The 14,078-nt window shown below is 37.4% G+C and overlaps 1 protein-coding gene across 4 annotated transcripts in view; it reads left to right on the top strand.

Annotated features, from left to right (window-relative positions):
* The window catches only part of SH3KBP1 (SH3 domain containing kinase binding protein 1), a 211,649-nt gene that overhangs the window by 23,142 nt on the left and 174,429 nt on the right, over positions 1 to 14,078 (top strand). For 3 of the 4 annotated variants that reach the window (XR_005952296.1, XM_041399855.1, XM_041399856.1), the window contains exon 2: positions 1,207 to 1,364. Coding sequence is in view for 3 of the 4 variants with exons in the window: in XM_041399855.1 (XP_041255789.1) it covers positions 1,207 to 1,364 (158 nt within the window). In the remaining variant the exon portion in view is untranslated. The remainder of the gene's footprint in view (positions 1 to 1,206; positions 1,365 to 14,078) is intronic. The other variant, XM_041399857.1, reaches the window with a different exon arrangement.

Raw genomic sequence — 14,078 nt, 5'->3', positions numbered from 1 at the left:
GTGACTGTGTGACATTTTGGGGGTGGAAAGAAGTAACTCTGCTTTCCTGTCAACTTAATTCAGTTTAGTATGCAGCGTTTGTTATTCAGGCAGAACCTTTTTGCTGCCTGTGGTGTAATGGTTTGCTTTGCTTTGTGAGCTTGTATTGCCTGTTTGCAGGCTGGAGCTTGCAGGGTTTACATGGCACAGTCATTTGTGCAGAAAGCAGATGCCTGTTACTGGTTCTCACTTTTTGTTTCAACGGTCAAAGTGCTAAATGTGCTTTTCTACTGAAGAAAACAGGAATAAAGTTTACAGGTACGGCTGTCCCAGCCCTCGCCACTCTGACCAGTAAATGTTTGATGAACCACTAAATACAACTATGGCTTCCATGTTGAGTACCCCAGATGTATTATTTTTTATTCTCTGAAGGAATTTTTCTGTCTTTATGACTTCCTTAGTTCTCTAAAGTGACTTCCTTTTGTGTATGGTTTCAAAAGATGGTGTGACTTCTTGGGAAAAGACAGACATACCATGTAATAGTAGCAAGTTTATAAAGCTTATAACTCTGATAACAGACATTCAGAGCAGTAGAAGTATTTAATTTAGAAGTATTTAATTCTTTGATGCATAATCATAAGTGAAAGTAAATCTCCTCTCTTTGATGAAACCCTGTGAGGGCATGTTCAAGCAGCAAAGCTTTGAATTTTATATAAAAAACAGTGAAAATCATCATGATGAAAAAATTCTTGTTAAATATATTTTAGGTTGATAGTGATGTATTTAGCAAGGTAGTTGCGGTGGCTTGGGATGCTTATGAATTTGAGGACCTTTACATGTTTATTTCCATAGAAAATAAAATATTTTGAAAGCCCTGTGAACAAAAGGTAAAACTTTGTCCAAGAATTAAAAATAAACTTTGTAATGCTGCCAGAATTAATATTGCTGAAGCATCACAAATTGATTTCCTTTAAAAAATAAAGAATGTTGCCTTAACCATGATGGGCTTTCTTGTGTGTTTTTTTCACTTTGGCCTCTCTTGTAGCAGTTACCCACAGAACATTACAACCAACACCAGTGTTGCCTCTTTGATGTACTGTCTTGGTTAAACTGAATATATTACTTTCACTGAGAATATATGATTGCATTGGTGTTTTCTTATGCATTTGAAAGGCAGGAAAACTTCAATGTAGTCAATAATTGTGCATATGTGTGTTTCTCTTTTAGTGGAGGCGATAGTGGAGTTTGACTACAAAGCTCAACACGATGATGAGCTGACAATCACTGTAGGTGACATAATCACCAATATCAAGAAAGATGATGGAGGCTGGTGGGAAGGACAGCTCAAAGGCAGAAGAGGTTTGTTCCCTGACAACTTTGTAAGAGTGAGTACAAAGTGGAACTGTTCTTGTGTTGTGTGTATAAGTTTTATGTGCTGTGCTGTTCAGGCTAAATATCTGCCTTTATTATCCAAAACAATAATATATTGCAAATACACATGTATTATGTATACACATAAATTGCATATATATAATGCAATGTTCTATTGAGACAATGTTACAAAGAAAAAATTACTTTCTTTGCAAAGACAAGCTGAAAATAAAGGAAGCTACCCCTGCATTTTTGTGCTGTTCAGTGAAAATACTTGACTTCCTGGTCTGAGAACAAACTGGTTATTCTAGAACTTATAGATCATTGCATTTTAAATATTTTGTCTTTTCTGTAACAGATTCTGCTTTTCCCTAATGTTTTCTTAGGTTTTATAGAAGTTTGGGGGTTTTTTGTGTTTTTTTTTTTTCTTTTTTTTTTTCTTTTTTTTGTGAATATTTATTCCTGGTTAAACTATTTGAGAATAATTAGATTTTTCCATACAAATCCCTATAAAAACCTTTTAAAAACCGATTAATTTGTATTCACTTAGTATATAAAATAATTTCCAGTAATCCTTGTTTTAGGACAACGATTCAGAGGTTTGGAAAGAAATAATAATTTTTGCTGGGCATCTGTGTTTGCACACATATGTCTGCACATATGAAGCCAACTATTAGTACCTCTGGGCCTCCTTGATTTGTCATTGCAGACCTATGCTGTTAATTTCCATAAGTCTTCATAAACCTGGCTCTCCACTATGGAAAAGAGACCAAGAACGACCATAATTTACATAGATTTTATGTTAATCTTTTAGTACAGCTTCTGAGGAGCTTTGTTACTTTGGTTTTTCTAAGGGTGTATCTTTTTTTTTTTTTTTTTAAAGCTCTTCTAACTGTGTAAGCCTGTAGTGTGTTTAGACATATGGACATAATGAAGTAATTTCATTTTGCTTCCACAGTGCTGAATATGTCCAGGTAACTGGGGGAAGTGGCTGGCTGTGAGTTTAGCCAGCCATAGCAGGGGGTGTGGGGGTGGACAGGGAGCCTCGGGTGTTTCTGTGGGGGTCAGCACACACCCTGATCCTTGCTCCTGTCATTGGCAAGAAGAAGGAGCAGCTCTGTGTGTGTCAGGCAGCAAAAATGAGGAGCAAGACAGAGCCTCAGTGAGATGAAAGGGCACGGTGGAGGACAGTGAATAATCTGGTTTTTGCTTATCTCTGAAAATACACACTTTGAGCTAGGGGAAAGAAACTGTTTTGGTATTCATTGTGTATTGGTAATACTTTTCTGCTTGAACTCTGGTGAAGTGAACTGTGGGACAAATGCAGACTTCCTCTAGGCTTTTTCCTGGCTGATATTTTAAATTTGATGCTGATTTCAGGAGGTGTTTCATTTAGTGCTCTAAACAAATCAGCCTATGAATGTCTGTTATGGGAATATAATAATATAAAGATTTGTAAATTGACACCATTAGTACCTAATTTTAAGGCCTCTTTTTTTCCAAAATTACTTCAAACTGTGGCATCCTGTCACATAATTGAAATATAAATAGCTTTTTCTTAATAGAAAGTTCTAAAACAACAGTAAATGGTTTAGATTTTGTCTTCGCATGAAGTACCACTCCCTGCTCTTTCCTTCCTGCCTTTTTTTTTAATCAACATCCAGGGCTGTTTTCTAAACAAGTAAAAACCACATTGTGTTCAAGCTGAGGATGAGGAAGAATTTAAAGTCAAAAATGTTTTTTGTAGCCAAGCATTTTCTCTCTAAACTAGGTAAGAGTAGAAGATACACACTTACTTGGAGTTAGTTTATTAATCTCCTGAGTGAAAACCTTCATTTTTCTTGTTTTCCTTGTGTAAATCTCCTAAATGGAGAGCTATAGTCAAAACTGCAGTCCCATTAGAAAGTTTGTTGAGCATAATCACTCTACCCAATAAGATTATAAGTAATTGTGAACTTTCTCTTGATTATTTAACAAGTGAATGCAGTCAGTTCATGCCCCATTGGAAAAGTGTGTGTCAACAAAGTAATAGAGAAGTTGGCAAAAAGGGATGCTACATACAAGTAATGGACTTGAATGCTACTCCAAATTCCTATTTCTTATCAAAATTGGTTCTAAGAGTAGTCAAGAAAGTTATTCAGAGGTTAAAAATTACAAATTAAATTTTTGAGGTACTTTGCATTCCATCTTCAAGAGGTAGGAATAATTTCTTATGGAGAAGAGCTTTTCCTCCCTGTGATTTTATTTTCTTTTGAATAAATTCACGATGATGTTCTAAAGAAACTGTTGGGGTTTTCAAAAAATTGAATGTTTGGGCTGAAACGAAATAATGGAATTAACACTGTAAAGAGTACTGAATGGTTTCTGTCAACATTTCTGCATGGATTCTGGAAGTCAAGTTTGGAAGCAAAGAAGTAGAAATCAGAAATGGAAAAAAGAGAGAAATGCAATATATTGGAATGTTTATGAAAAGACATTCATTTGAAGTGTTACTCAAGAAATAAATCCCTCATATTTTTCAAGGGAATGTGAAATAGGTTGTGAATGTGCAAAAGACTTTTGGAGTTGCCTGTAGTAAAAGTGTTTTTAAATTACTTGGAATAGATGCAAGTTAGGAGACCATTGAAGAGGAGTTGTCTGAAGACAGATGTGAGACAGAAAGAGGAAAGGGGAGGTAGCAATGATACACATGAAGTACATACGCAGTTACTTTTTTTTCAAGGGACTTTCTCTACGAAGTTATAGCAGAGGTGCTTCCTGTTCTTGAATCTTCGAAACAACTGCTTTGAATTTTTTGTGTATTTATACATATAGCGCCGAAAAAGACGGATTCATACCCTTCTTAGGCTCTGAAATTCAATATGCAAGGCGTAACAGAAAAGGTATTTGAAATTTGTTTTCTGTTTCTTTTCTCATTGCCTAGTAGTCTGCGGCTATGGCCACTCGGAAGATTTTGAGGAAGAAGTTTGTTTAAATATGAGAAAAATCTTTGGTCTTTCTTCAAGATCTAACTTACCTTGTCAACACTTGAAGATGCCTACTTTTCTTAGAGATAATGCTTAATGTATCATAACAAATATATGAAAGTGTATCTGGTTGTTGCCTTCAGTTTTCTTTCAATTTTTCAGGCAGAGAAATAGAAGTGTGAATGGAGAATTATGTACAGTTCCTGGTGTCTGTTTTAATTCTCAGTTATGCAGCTGACAAAGAGGAGGTATCAGGTGTGATTGCAGTGTTGTTCATTTATATGATAGAAAGTTGGTTTTCAATGTCTTTCTAGCTTGAAAACTTCAACTTGAAATCGGTGCTCTGCAGTGTAAAACTGTGTTTGTAAGTGATGGAGTCTGAGACAGATAGATTTTGCTGATGGCGGATGAAGATGTAGAAAGCAGGAAACTGGTGCAGAGCCATGCTTACTGGCTTTAATTTTCAAAGTCAATTCTATGTGGGATTGAATAATGTTAAACTGAATCTGCTGCATGTAACAACACAAAAGCTTCTCTGTACTCCAGAGGACTTGCCGATATTACTAGCAAAGTTGGAGAGGTAAATTTATCTTAAGCAGGAGGGGTAGTGTCCTTGGTTTTGAAATTCTGGTGTATAGCTTGTGTTTTAGAATCAGTGAAATGGGGCAGGGATTTGTGTGACAGTACTGCTGCCTCGGGTCAGAAAAGCAATCTGGATTTCTTGTTATGCAAGCAGAATACAATCTTTAAATAGTGCACATTAGTTGAAGGATGTCAGTCTGATGCTGAATCATGGTGCAGATCCTTATCTGTTGCTTATTATTTAATTTTCTTTGTTTCTTTCTTTATTTGTTTGTTTTTATCACAACCAGACAGAGGTTGTGGAGGGACTGAATGATTTCTTGCTGAGAATCTTGTGCTTGTTACACACCCCTACCTATCTCTGTTCATGCTTCCATAAAACTTTTCATAAAACATAAAAGGTCCTGTGCACATGCAGGGGCCCTTTGCAGCTGAGGTTTGTCTCCTGGGCAGGAAAAGAGAATATTTCCCATGTCTGAGAGCCCTTTGGTTCTGCTTGGTACCCACCAGGGCAGAGAGCTGACCAACTCCTGCTGTCCTTCCCTGCTGCTTTGCCACAGCCTTTTGCAATCTCTGGCACCTCTGTGACTTCCTGCCTTTGCTCGGGGGTTCTTGGAGCCTTCACTGCCCTCCTCAGCAGTCTGAGTACTGTCAATGAAGTGATGTCTGGGTCAGCTTTGCCTCAGTAGACACTTGTCATGGGTTCAGTCCCCATACAGGCCATTCACTTAAGAGTTAGACTCGATCCTTGTGGGTCCCTTCCAACTCAGAATACTCCATGACTCTGGGAAAGTTGTGGCATTAGCAGAGGCACTGAGGTTATATGCAGACTAGGGAAATTATTTCTGTAGGTACCTAAAAAGATAGCTTGTTTTATGGGTCAGTGAATTTTTATGCTGGACTACTTTTGATTTGTTTTTTTAGTGTTCAGTCTTTTGGGTTTTTTTTGTTTTTTTGTTTTTTGTTTTTTTTTTTCACACTTGGCAGGAATTTGCAGCTCAATTAATGAGCTTTTTCTTTTGTTGTTTTTGGAAATCTTAGAATACTGTCTACATATTTGTTTTCAGGAATTGTTTAGATCGTGGGATCCTAACTGAATAAGAGTTAGGAGTACTAGCTTCTTATTCCAAGTTTTGGGTATGGCCATTAAACTTGTTATACTTATGGTGAAATGAAAGATAATATAATCACGTGAAAATGTTGTCTCTGAGGTTTTGTTCCTGTCAACAGCAATCAAGATTTTATGAGGAGAAAAGTACCATCACAGGCTGTAATTATTTATTATTGTTGTTGTTATTACTCTTAAAATGGTGAAAGCAAAACTAGTAAAACAAAATCTTTCCCCGTTTTCCAGCCCATCTGCTGACAAAGACACAGATTGACCAAGACTGTCTTGTGCCAGTCAATAATCTGTGACTTGGCTGTGCTCACTCCTCTAAGGGAATTGAGCACAGAGCAGTGACAGCACTCGGGGCTGTCCTGGATGCCCAAGGCACGATGACAAATGATGTCACACCTCAACCTGTTCATCTGCATTCAGAGGAGGTGAGGGAGCTCCAGCGAGGCACCTGCCCTGGGTGTTTGGCCTGGAAGTGATCTGAAAGTCCCTGGCAGTGAGGGAGGCTGTTTCCCATTGCCTGTCTCAGGGAACTGGTGCTGTTCCCAGCCGGATGGAAGCGTGCTCAGCAGCATGGAGCCCGTATGTTTATCATGGGAGCGAGCGTGGATTTGGCTGTCCCGTCCTATCCACCAGTTTGTTGGATATGTTTTGATGGCAGGCTTTGAAGGGAGGGGTTACTCAGGGGAGTGTGGGGGTGTGGAAAAGAGGAAAAATGGTGGTGGTTTGGGTCTGTCAGCTGTTGGATATTGTGTGGGAATTTAATGAAGTGTGTGAAAGTAAGAGTACGTGAGCAGTTTAGTGAGCACACAGTAACGTGAAGCTTCAGTGTTGAGGTGTTTACATGTTGTTAGTGACTAGTACATTATATTGCAAAAAGTAACCTTTTGAAAACACAGTGGCTTACTTGTAATTATATACTGATAGGACTGAGAGAAATTCTGCCATGGATCCAGCTCCTCCCATGGCAGGGGGAGTTGAGCTAAATGATCTTTAAGGTCCCTTCCATCCTCTAACCATTCTGTGATTTTATGAGATTCGTGAATTTGAAAACAAAATTTATTGGTTTTCATACTTTATGCAATGTAACTGCTGAGTTCTAAAACCATTCTTATTTAAATACACATTTTATTGCTTTATTGATAGATTTAATGTAGGTAGTATCAATTAATATACAAAGGAGATTCAATTGTTTCCTCTTCATGCTCAGGTTGGTTTTTGTAGTCTTAGTCTTTTGTAGTACAGCATTCCAGTTTAAAAAATGCTGTTGTTTAAATTGTAAATTGCAAAAACTCTAATTTGGGCTAAAAGAAAAACAAATACTATTTTTCTTTCTTTCCTTCCTGAAGCTTCAAGCCATGAGGAGAATCTGATCAGAGATTGAAACAAGAGCCCAATGTGCCATCTAGAAGTCATATTTTCAAATATATAATTTCTTTGGAGCTACAATATAATAATTCTTTAAGGTAGCTTAAATTTATTCAGAACTTAGTTATATATTATTATTTGAAGTGTGTGTTATACAAAGAATTCAATGTAGTTTTGGCAATAGCCTCTTAAAGTAGTCATAAGGATTTATAGAATTGGCAGGATTAGATGGTTCACAGCATTTCTCCAACCTAGTCCTAAAATCTTGCGAGGCAAAGAGAAGGTATAAAAAAAGTATAAACTTATATTGTGTCTTCCCTGAAATAAATTTTCTTTTCTTTTTTTTTCCCCCCTCTGGCAACCTTACAAGCTCCGGATGTTTTTATTTTCTCTGTAGATTGTGTGTGGGTGGATATGTTAGTAATCCATGTATTTTGGTCTGATTCATTTTCACGCTTGGCCTGGCAATTGTTTTTCTGTTGGAGGAGGCTGCTGTGAGAAACTCTTCTCTGTAGGTAGAATCTGCAGAGGCTCTTAGCAGCATTTGCATACAAATGTCTTGCAGAACATACTTCTACAGTTTTGGATTTGAAGAGAGTACAGCTGTGTGTGTGATTTTTTGACAGGACCAAAAGCCTCATTAAAATTCTTAAAACACAAGCTCCTAGAAACTGAATTGCAGTTCAGTCTCAGTGTCGTTTGAAGCTAACGTGAGAATACTTGTCAATACTTCCACCTTCTTTGCAGTTTAATTATAAAGCCCTCAGATGGATTCCCTCAAGTTTGAGAATCAAGTTTTAGGAAATATTTTCTGATTTTTATGGTTTTAATGTTTGTTTGCAAAAAAAAGGGTGTAAGAGAAAAAGTACTCTGAAAGCCTGTGTAGTATCTTGAGCATTTAATAATCATAATGGTGAAAGGCTGTGCTTCAACCTTTAGTCTGCCAAATAGTCCATTTACATACAACAATACAGCCTGTACCCAGACTTCATCTACTGATTGTCTTTTAGTTTATATTACTTAAGAGTTAACAGTAACAGTAAGAAAGAATGAAGATGAGAGCAACAGGGACATGTAGGAAAAAAAAAAAGAAAGCTATCAGAGATTGCTGCTATAACTGCTGCTGCCATGACTTAGTGATACTCTTTAGTTCTGATCAAACACTGTAATTTATTAACAGTAAATATGTGTGAGTATGTGAGGTTTGTTTAGTGGTGTGGATTTTTAATTTATTTGGATTTTTGTTGTTGTATTTAGGGTTTACTTTTATATACAAAAGTGCTGTTTTTTTCTGAAGTATCATGCGTAGACCATGTAACAGTTTTCATGTTTTTATAAAGTGAATATCAACTGGAATGACAAACTACTTGCACTGTTTGCTGTTGGAAGTGGTATTTGACTAATTAGGTATCTGTATTCTGTTCCTGCAAGTGCTACAATTTCCTCCTAGAATCTTTTGGGAACTATTTGGGAAGCTGATGGTGAAGACAGTTCTTAAAGGGTCTGCCATTTCCTGCTGTCACCTAATTATGTACTCTACTAGAATTTCACTGGCACTGTTAGTGAAAAGTAAAATTATAATATGACAGAGTATATTAGAGCAGTTTAGGTTTATGAGCAGAACATGTTGTTCTCTTCAGAGCTGGAAAGAGCCAAATGTGTATGAGCCTCTTAATCCTGATTTTTTTTGCTTTATTACAGCCAAATAAAATATATCATTGTTTATATATAGGCACTCTAGTTATTCAGTTACCATGGAAAAAGTCAAAGTTGCAGGTAAACGACCATCATGAAATAGGATGGGTTTTTTACTCACTCTGACTTCAGACTTCAGTGATGGATACTTAGTGCCAGTGGTCGTGACGGGAGGTGGTGAGGGATGGAAGGAAAACAAGTAGAGCGTACATTTAAAAAAATAACATTGCTACTTCCCACCCAGGGAGAAGGAACAAGGCAAACCTTTCATTTTTATGGAAGGTGGTAATGACTTTTGCTTTTATTGAATTTTTATTTAATGGGAATATTGAGAGAAATAAATGCATCACAAGCCATTCAAGAATGTGCAAGGTGCTGAGGGTATGTATCTGGTGCTTCACAAAACATCAATTCATCCATTTCCCGCTTGGTGAAGACTCATTGCACCTTTTGAAAGATTGAGTCAGTACTTGTTCTTCCAGAGAGCCTGCATTTGCCTTCCCAGAGGCAATAAGCCAGTATTATCAAAAGCCCTGATTAAAAACACCCTTCTAACAGATACTGTCTCTAAAACAGAAGCTTCTTTCATAATTTTCATGACTGCTTCAGGATACAAACTACTGCCATTATTTTGGCCGGTTCCTTACAACCAGCCTTGGTTTCCCTTTTAAACATGCTTTGGTGTGTTTAGGCTGCCTGATTTATCTGTCAGTATTTACCTATTAATCAATAACACAAACCAAATTAAAATCTCTTTTAATACTTTTGGCTGAAAATTATTCTCTTCCTATTTGGAGCCAAGAGCAATTCATCATTCAGCTTTGCTTTTGCCAACTTGTTTGTCAGCTTTTTGATTGCTTGAATGATATTTGCATTTTTATTCCCTCACTCCAAGTTTCCTAATCATGGTGCCCCAGGGCCTTGCCAGCAGGTGAGCAGAGTTCCTGTCCTAGTGCATGGTGCTGTCATGTTGTCTGCATGGCACTACAGAGACATTGCTCTTCACTGTCATCAGCCATTGCCAAATCACTGGCCCAATAAATGCCTAATAATTAGGGGTAGAAGAAAATAAAATACAAATCTTCATGTTTGCTTTGTGCTTCCTCAGTGTACCATGACTCAATTTTATTGTGCTATCAAAATGTAATTCCTCCTTTAAAAGTCCCTCTAAGTTAACCTGAGTTATTCTCCTTCCAGAATTGAATTAAAGAAATATGGATAGAAAATGCCAGTAATTCAGAGCTACCACATTACCTATCTTGAATAAAAAATAGCTGAAATTCACCCAATGTAGTCTCAATGTAGTTTTCAACAAAATTTTAAATTCTTCTCTTTTGTTTTATAGGAGTCTAATTCTAAAACTTAGTTGAATAGTTGATATATAATTTATTTCACAAAATAAACCACTTATAAGTAGAACTACCTGAAATGTAGTGTTGTGCAGATACAGAAGGACATATGCTCAGGTTTTTACTTTTTTTCCCACGCAACTTATGAATTTTGCAACTTTCAGTTGATTTGTAATGCTGTGTGGTGTACTTGCTGTATTTACCTTTCTTTGACTCTGACTCTGTCCTTTACAACTGACAGAACCTGAAGGCCTACCGTTGTGAATTTAATTCACAGATTACAGAATCACAGCATATTCCAAGCTGGAAGGGCCCAAGGATCATGAAGTCCAACTCTTAAGTGAATGGCCCATATGGGGATTGAACGCACAACCTTGATTATTAGCTCTCACAAACAGATTGTCACAACTAGAGATTGTTAATTCAAAAGCAAAAACTGGTTTATTGCTGATGTTTTGTAAAAGTACAGAATGCTGAAGTTAAAGTAAAATCCTGGAAGGAATTAGGATTTGAATTATCGCACTGTGAGATATCACTGGACTTTTACCTGCAGAAATAAAAAAAGGACTTTGAAGCCTTTCAGTGGTTCACTGAAAGTGACAGAATGACAAGGACACAACAGTGCTTGTGGGACCGAGCACTGCATTTCATGATTCTTAATTGCTCTGTGGTTCCGCACAGAAAACTTCCTAATTTGTGTATTGTTAGCCCACATGTTTTTACTAGATTGCTTGAACTTCTGCAGCCTGTCAATGTGAAAAGTTTTTAGAGACTAGTCAGACTGGTGGACATCAGAGGAAAATGTTGAGTAAGCAGAGGGAGGAGAATGACTCATTAAACTGTAAAATGAAAGCTCTTTCTCAAACTGTAATCCCTTTCCAGGTGTTTTCTGAAGTCCATATAAACAAACAAACAAACAAATAAATAAATATATATATATGCATGTGTCCATGCAGTAGGCATGCATGAGGTATGTGTGTTGTATGCAGAAATAAACACTGGGTCTAAAGCCACAATATACAAGTTAAGGCACAGGAAATTGTTTTTTCAAGGGAGTTTTATTACAAAAAATAAAGAAAGAAAATTTATCCTCTGGTATCCATTTACTCCACTAAGCAATTGTATAAGGATGGGGTTTTTTTCTATACGAGAGTTTGCACAAGGAAATAGCATGTGTTGCTCGCCCTTCTGAACCCTGGTGACTCTTGCACTGACACTGTAATATTGACCCCATTTCTTTTTGCTGGGATTTTTACCATTGCATTGTTTCCTTAGTGAACATTCAGATATTTAGAAAAGGGTAGTTTTTGTTTGGTCTCTTTAAGCTGAGTACACTGTACTCCCAGTAAGCTTTCTTTCAGGCTCACGCGTTTCCATTAGAAGCTGCGCTTCTCTTCCCACTTTCCCACCCCACAGCTTCTGTGTGGGTTTTATTTTCTCATGAAGCTGAAACTGGGCACACAAGTTCAGGGCTGAAGAACTCCTTCAGGACTTCCTTGCTCATGCCTGGAGTTACTTGTAATGCGTTGGTAACTTGCCTCTCCAATCTCTGTACCGTGCCCTTCTGCTGTCAAATCACAGCTCCATGACACTGAGCACTGTAAAGAATGAGAGAAAATATTAATTACAGCTGTGTTAGAGAGAGGTTTTTATTTGAAGACTGCTGTATTAGTGGAGGCTTTCTCAGTCATGCTTTTGAGCCTGTCTATACTAAAATGAGATTCTCGAGTCCTACCACTGAAGAATGTATCTGTAAGGACAGACAGGGTGATGGGATCTGAGTTTTGAGAACCAGCAGCACCAGCATTTGCTAATGAGTGCTAACAGATGTATTTGTTTTCTACTGATGTTTTCAGACATTCATAAAGTGAAAACAGGATTTACAGGGAGAGGCTAAATTATATCTCTTACTAGATTGCGTTGTTGGAAAAATTGACTTGGCTCCCACACTCAGTATCCCCTCATCAGATCTGGCAACAGGCAATGAAATGAAAGATAAATACTGGCTACAGGAAATTGTTTTTAGTTAAAGCCAATTAATATTAGCTGGTTGGACTGCTTGAGAGAAAAGGGTAGTTTGCATCACTGGAGCATGATGTGGAGTAGCAGGGGGAGAGGTGAACTTGAAATGGCATTTTTGCTATTGTGTTGCCATTATAGTGACACTATCATTTTATTGAACTTCATCTCAAAGTACTAAGATTTCATATTCCTGCTGCTGTCAGGGAAATGCATGTAAACAGGACTTCTGAGAAGATGTCACATATAATGATTCAGTGACAATACAGAGTGATTAACTACAAGTGCTTTTCTAGATGCGCAAAAAAAATTATGCCAACATAATTGTCTGGCAAGGATCCTTTGGTAGCACTAACAAAGATCCTTGATTTTTTTGGTGTTAACAGTGACCACTTGAAATATTCTTTTTGATTTTTTTTTCTGAATGGGTGTGCCTTTTGATGAGGAGCAAAAACCATAAGATAATGCAAAACCAAATTGTTCTTTGTGAACATTATGGGTGAGCAGCCTCACTTGTGATAGGGGCTTGCACCTCCTGCTCTGGTGTTCTTTCATGGTTATAAGGGTGTTAGTGTGAATTATTGCCAGGGAGCTTCTGCTATGCAGCAACTCTACAGCAAAGTTCTGCTCCAGGGCCATCTAGTAAAACCCTGCACAGCAAGCACACAGGCTGTACCAGTGAAAGCTCAATCAGCTAAACCAGTTCTGCTGCTTTAAGTCAGTGGCAGGGGCTTCTGCTGGTTCAATTGCTAATCACCTCCTAGTCTTCTTGCTTCAGCTATGATGGCAGAAGTTTGCAAATAGGTACCATTTTAGGAAATTCCACTTTGGTTGTTTAATATATATAACACATTGATGCATTGTAGTATTTTCCTTCTTTTTTTTCCTTTCTCCTTTTGTATCTTTCTTTTTCTTCCTCTCTCAGGAATTTACAGCTATGCCTCTCACTTATATGTACCTGCTCTTGGATACAGTCATTAACTGCCTCTCTTGGAAGAAAGAAGTTTAAGGTTTGAATTCTGTGACTGGAAGACAGTAGTTAATATTCAGATTTTATTCTCATGTGAAAGGGTTAGAATGAATAATGACAGCCGTGGAAGCTGTGCAAGATACTTGGACAGCATTTAATACCCAAATAAGTACTGCTTTTTCATAAAACATTAGCATTAAGTTCTGGTTTTGTATTCAACTGTTATCAGATGAGACAACTGGAAAGGAGTGATTGAGCAGTTTCTCTAGTATTTTTTTAAGTGAGAAGGATAACTACAGAGTATCAGGAAAAGCTTAAGATAAACACATAGTAAGCTAACTTCACTGTACAGATCATCATATGAAATGAAGCTAAGGCACCAAATTACATTGTCTGAAATGTTAATGAAGCATTTTTGTGCACTGCAGAAACCATAGCTATGCTAGCACAAAACCAAAGTTGTGTTCAGTGGTTGTTGCCTTGCAAGCTCCTCTCTGCTGGGTGCACAAAACCTTGTGTGCAGAGAGAAAACCTGTACAGCTTGTACTGTGTTAGATTGCTTCCATGCAAGTGGTAACGATGGTGTGACTAAGCAAAGCTTGAAGAAACACAAGTTTGATCAGGAAATAAAAATAATAAATAGGAAAAACATTGAAAAATGG

This window comes from Onychostruthus taczanowskii, unplaced genomic scaffold (genome assembly GCF_017590055.1).
Source record: "Onychostruthus taczanowskii isolate IOZ18803 unplaced genomic scaffold, ASM1759005v1 scaffold17, whole genome shotgun sequence".
NCBI classification, from domain to species: domain Eukaryota; kingdom Metazoa; phylum Chordata; class Aves; order Passeriformes; family Passeridae; genus Onychostruthus; species Onychostruthus taczanowskii.
This window is presented reverse-complemented; position numbering and strand designations above follow the sequence as displayed.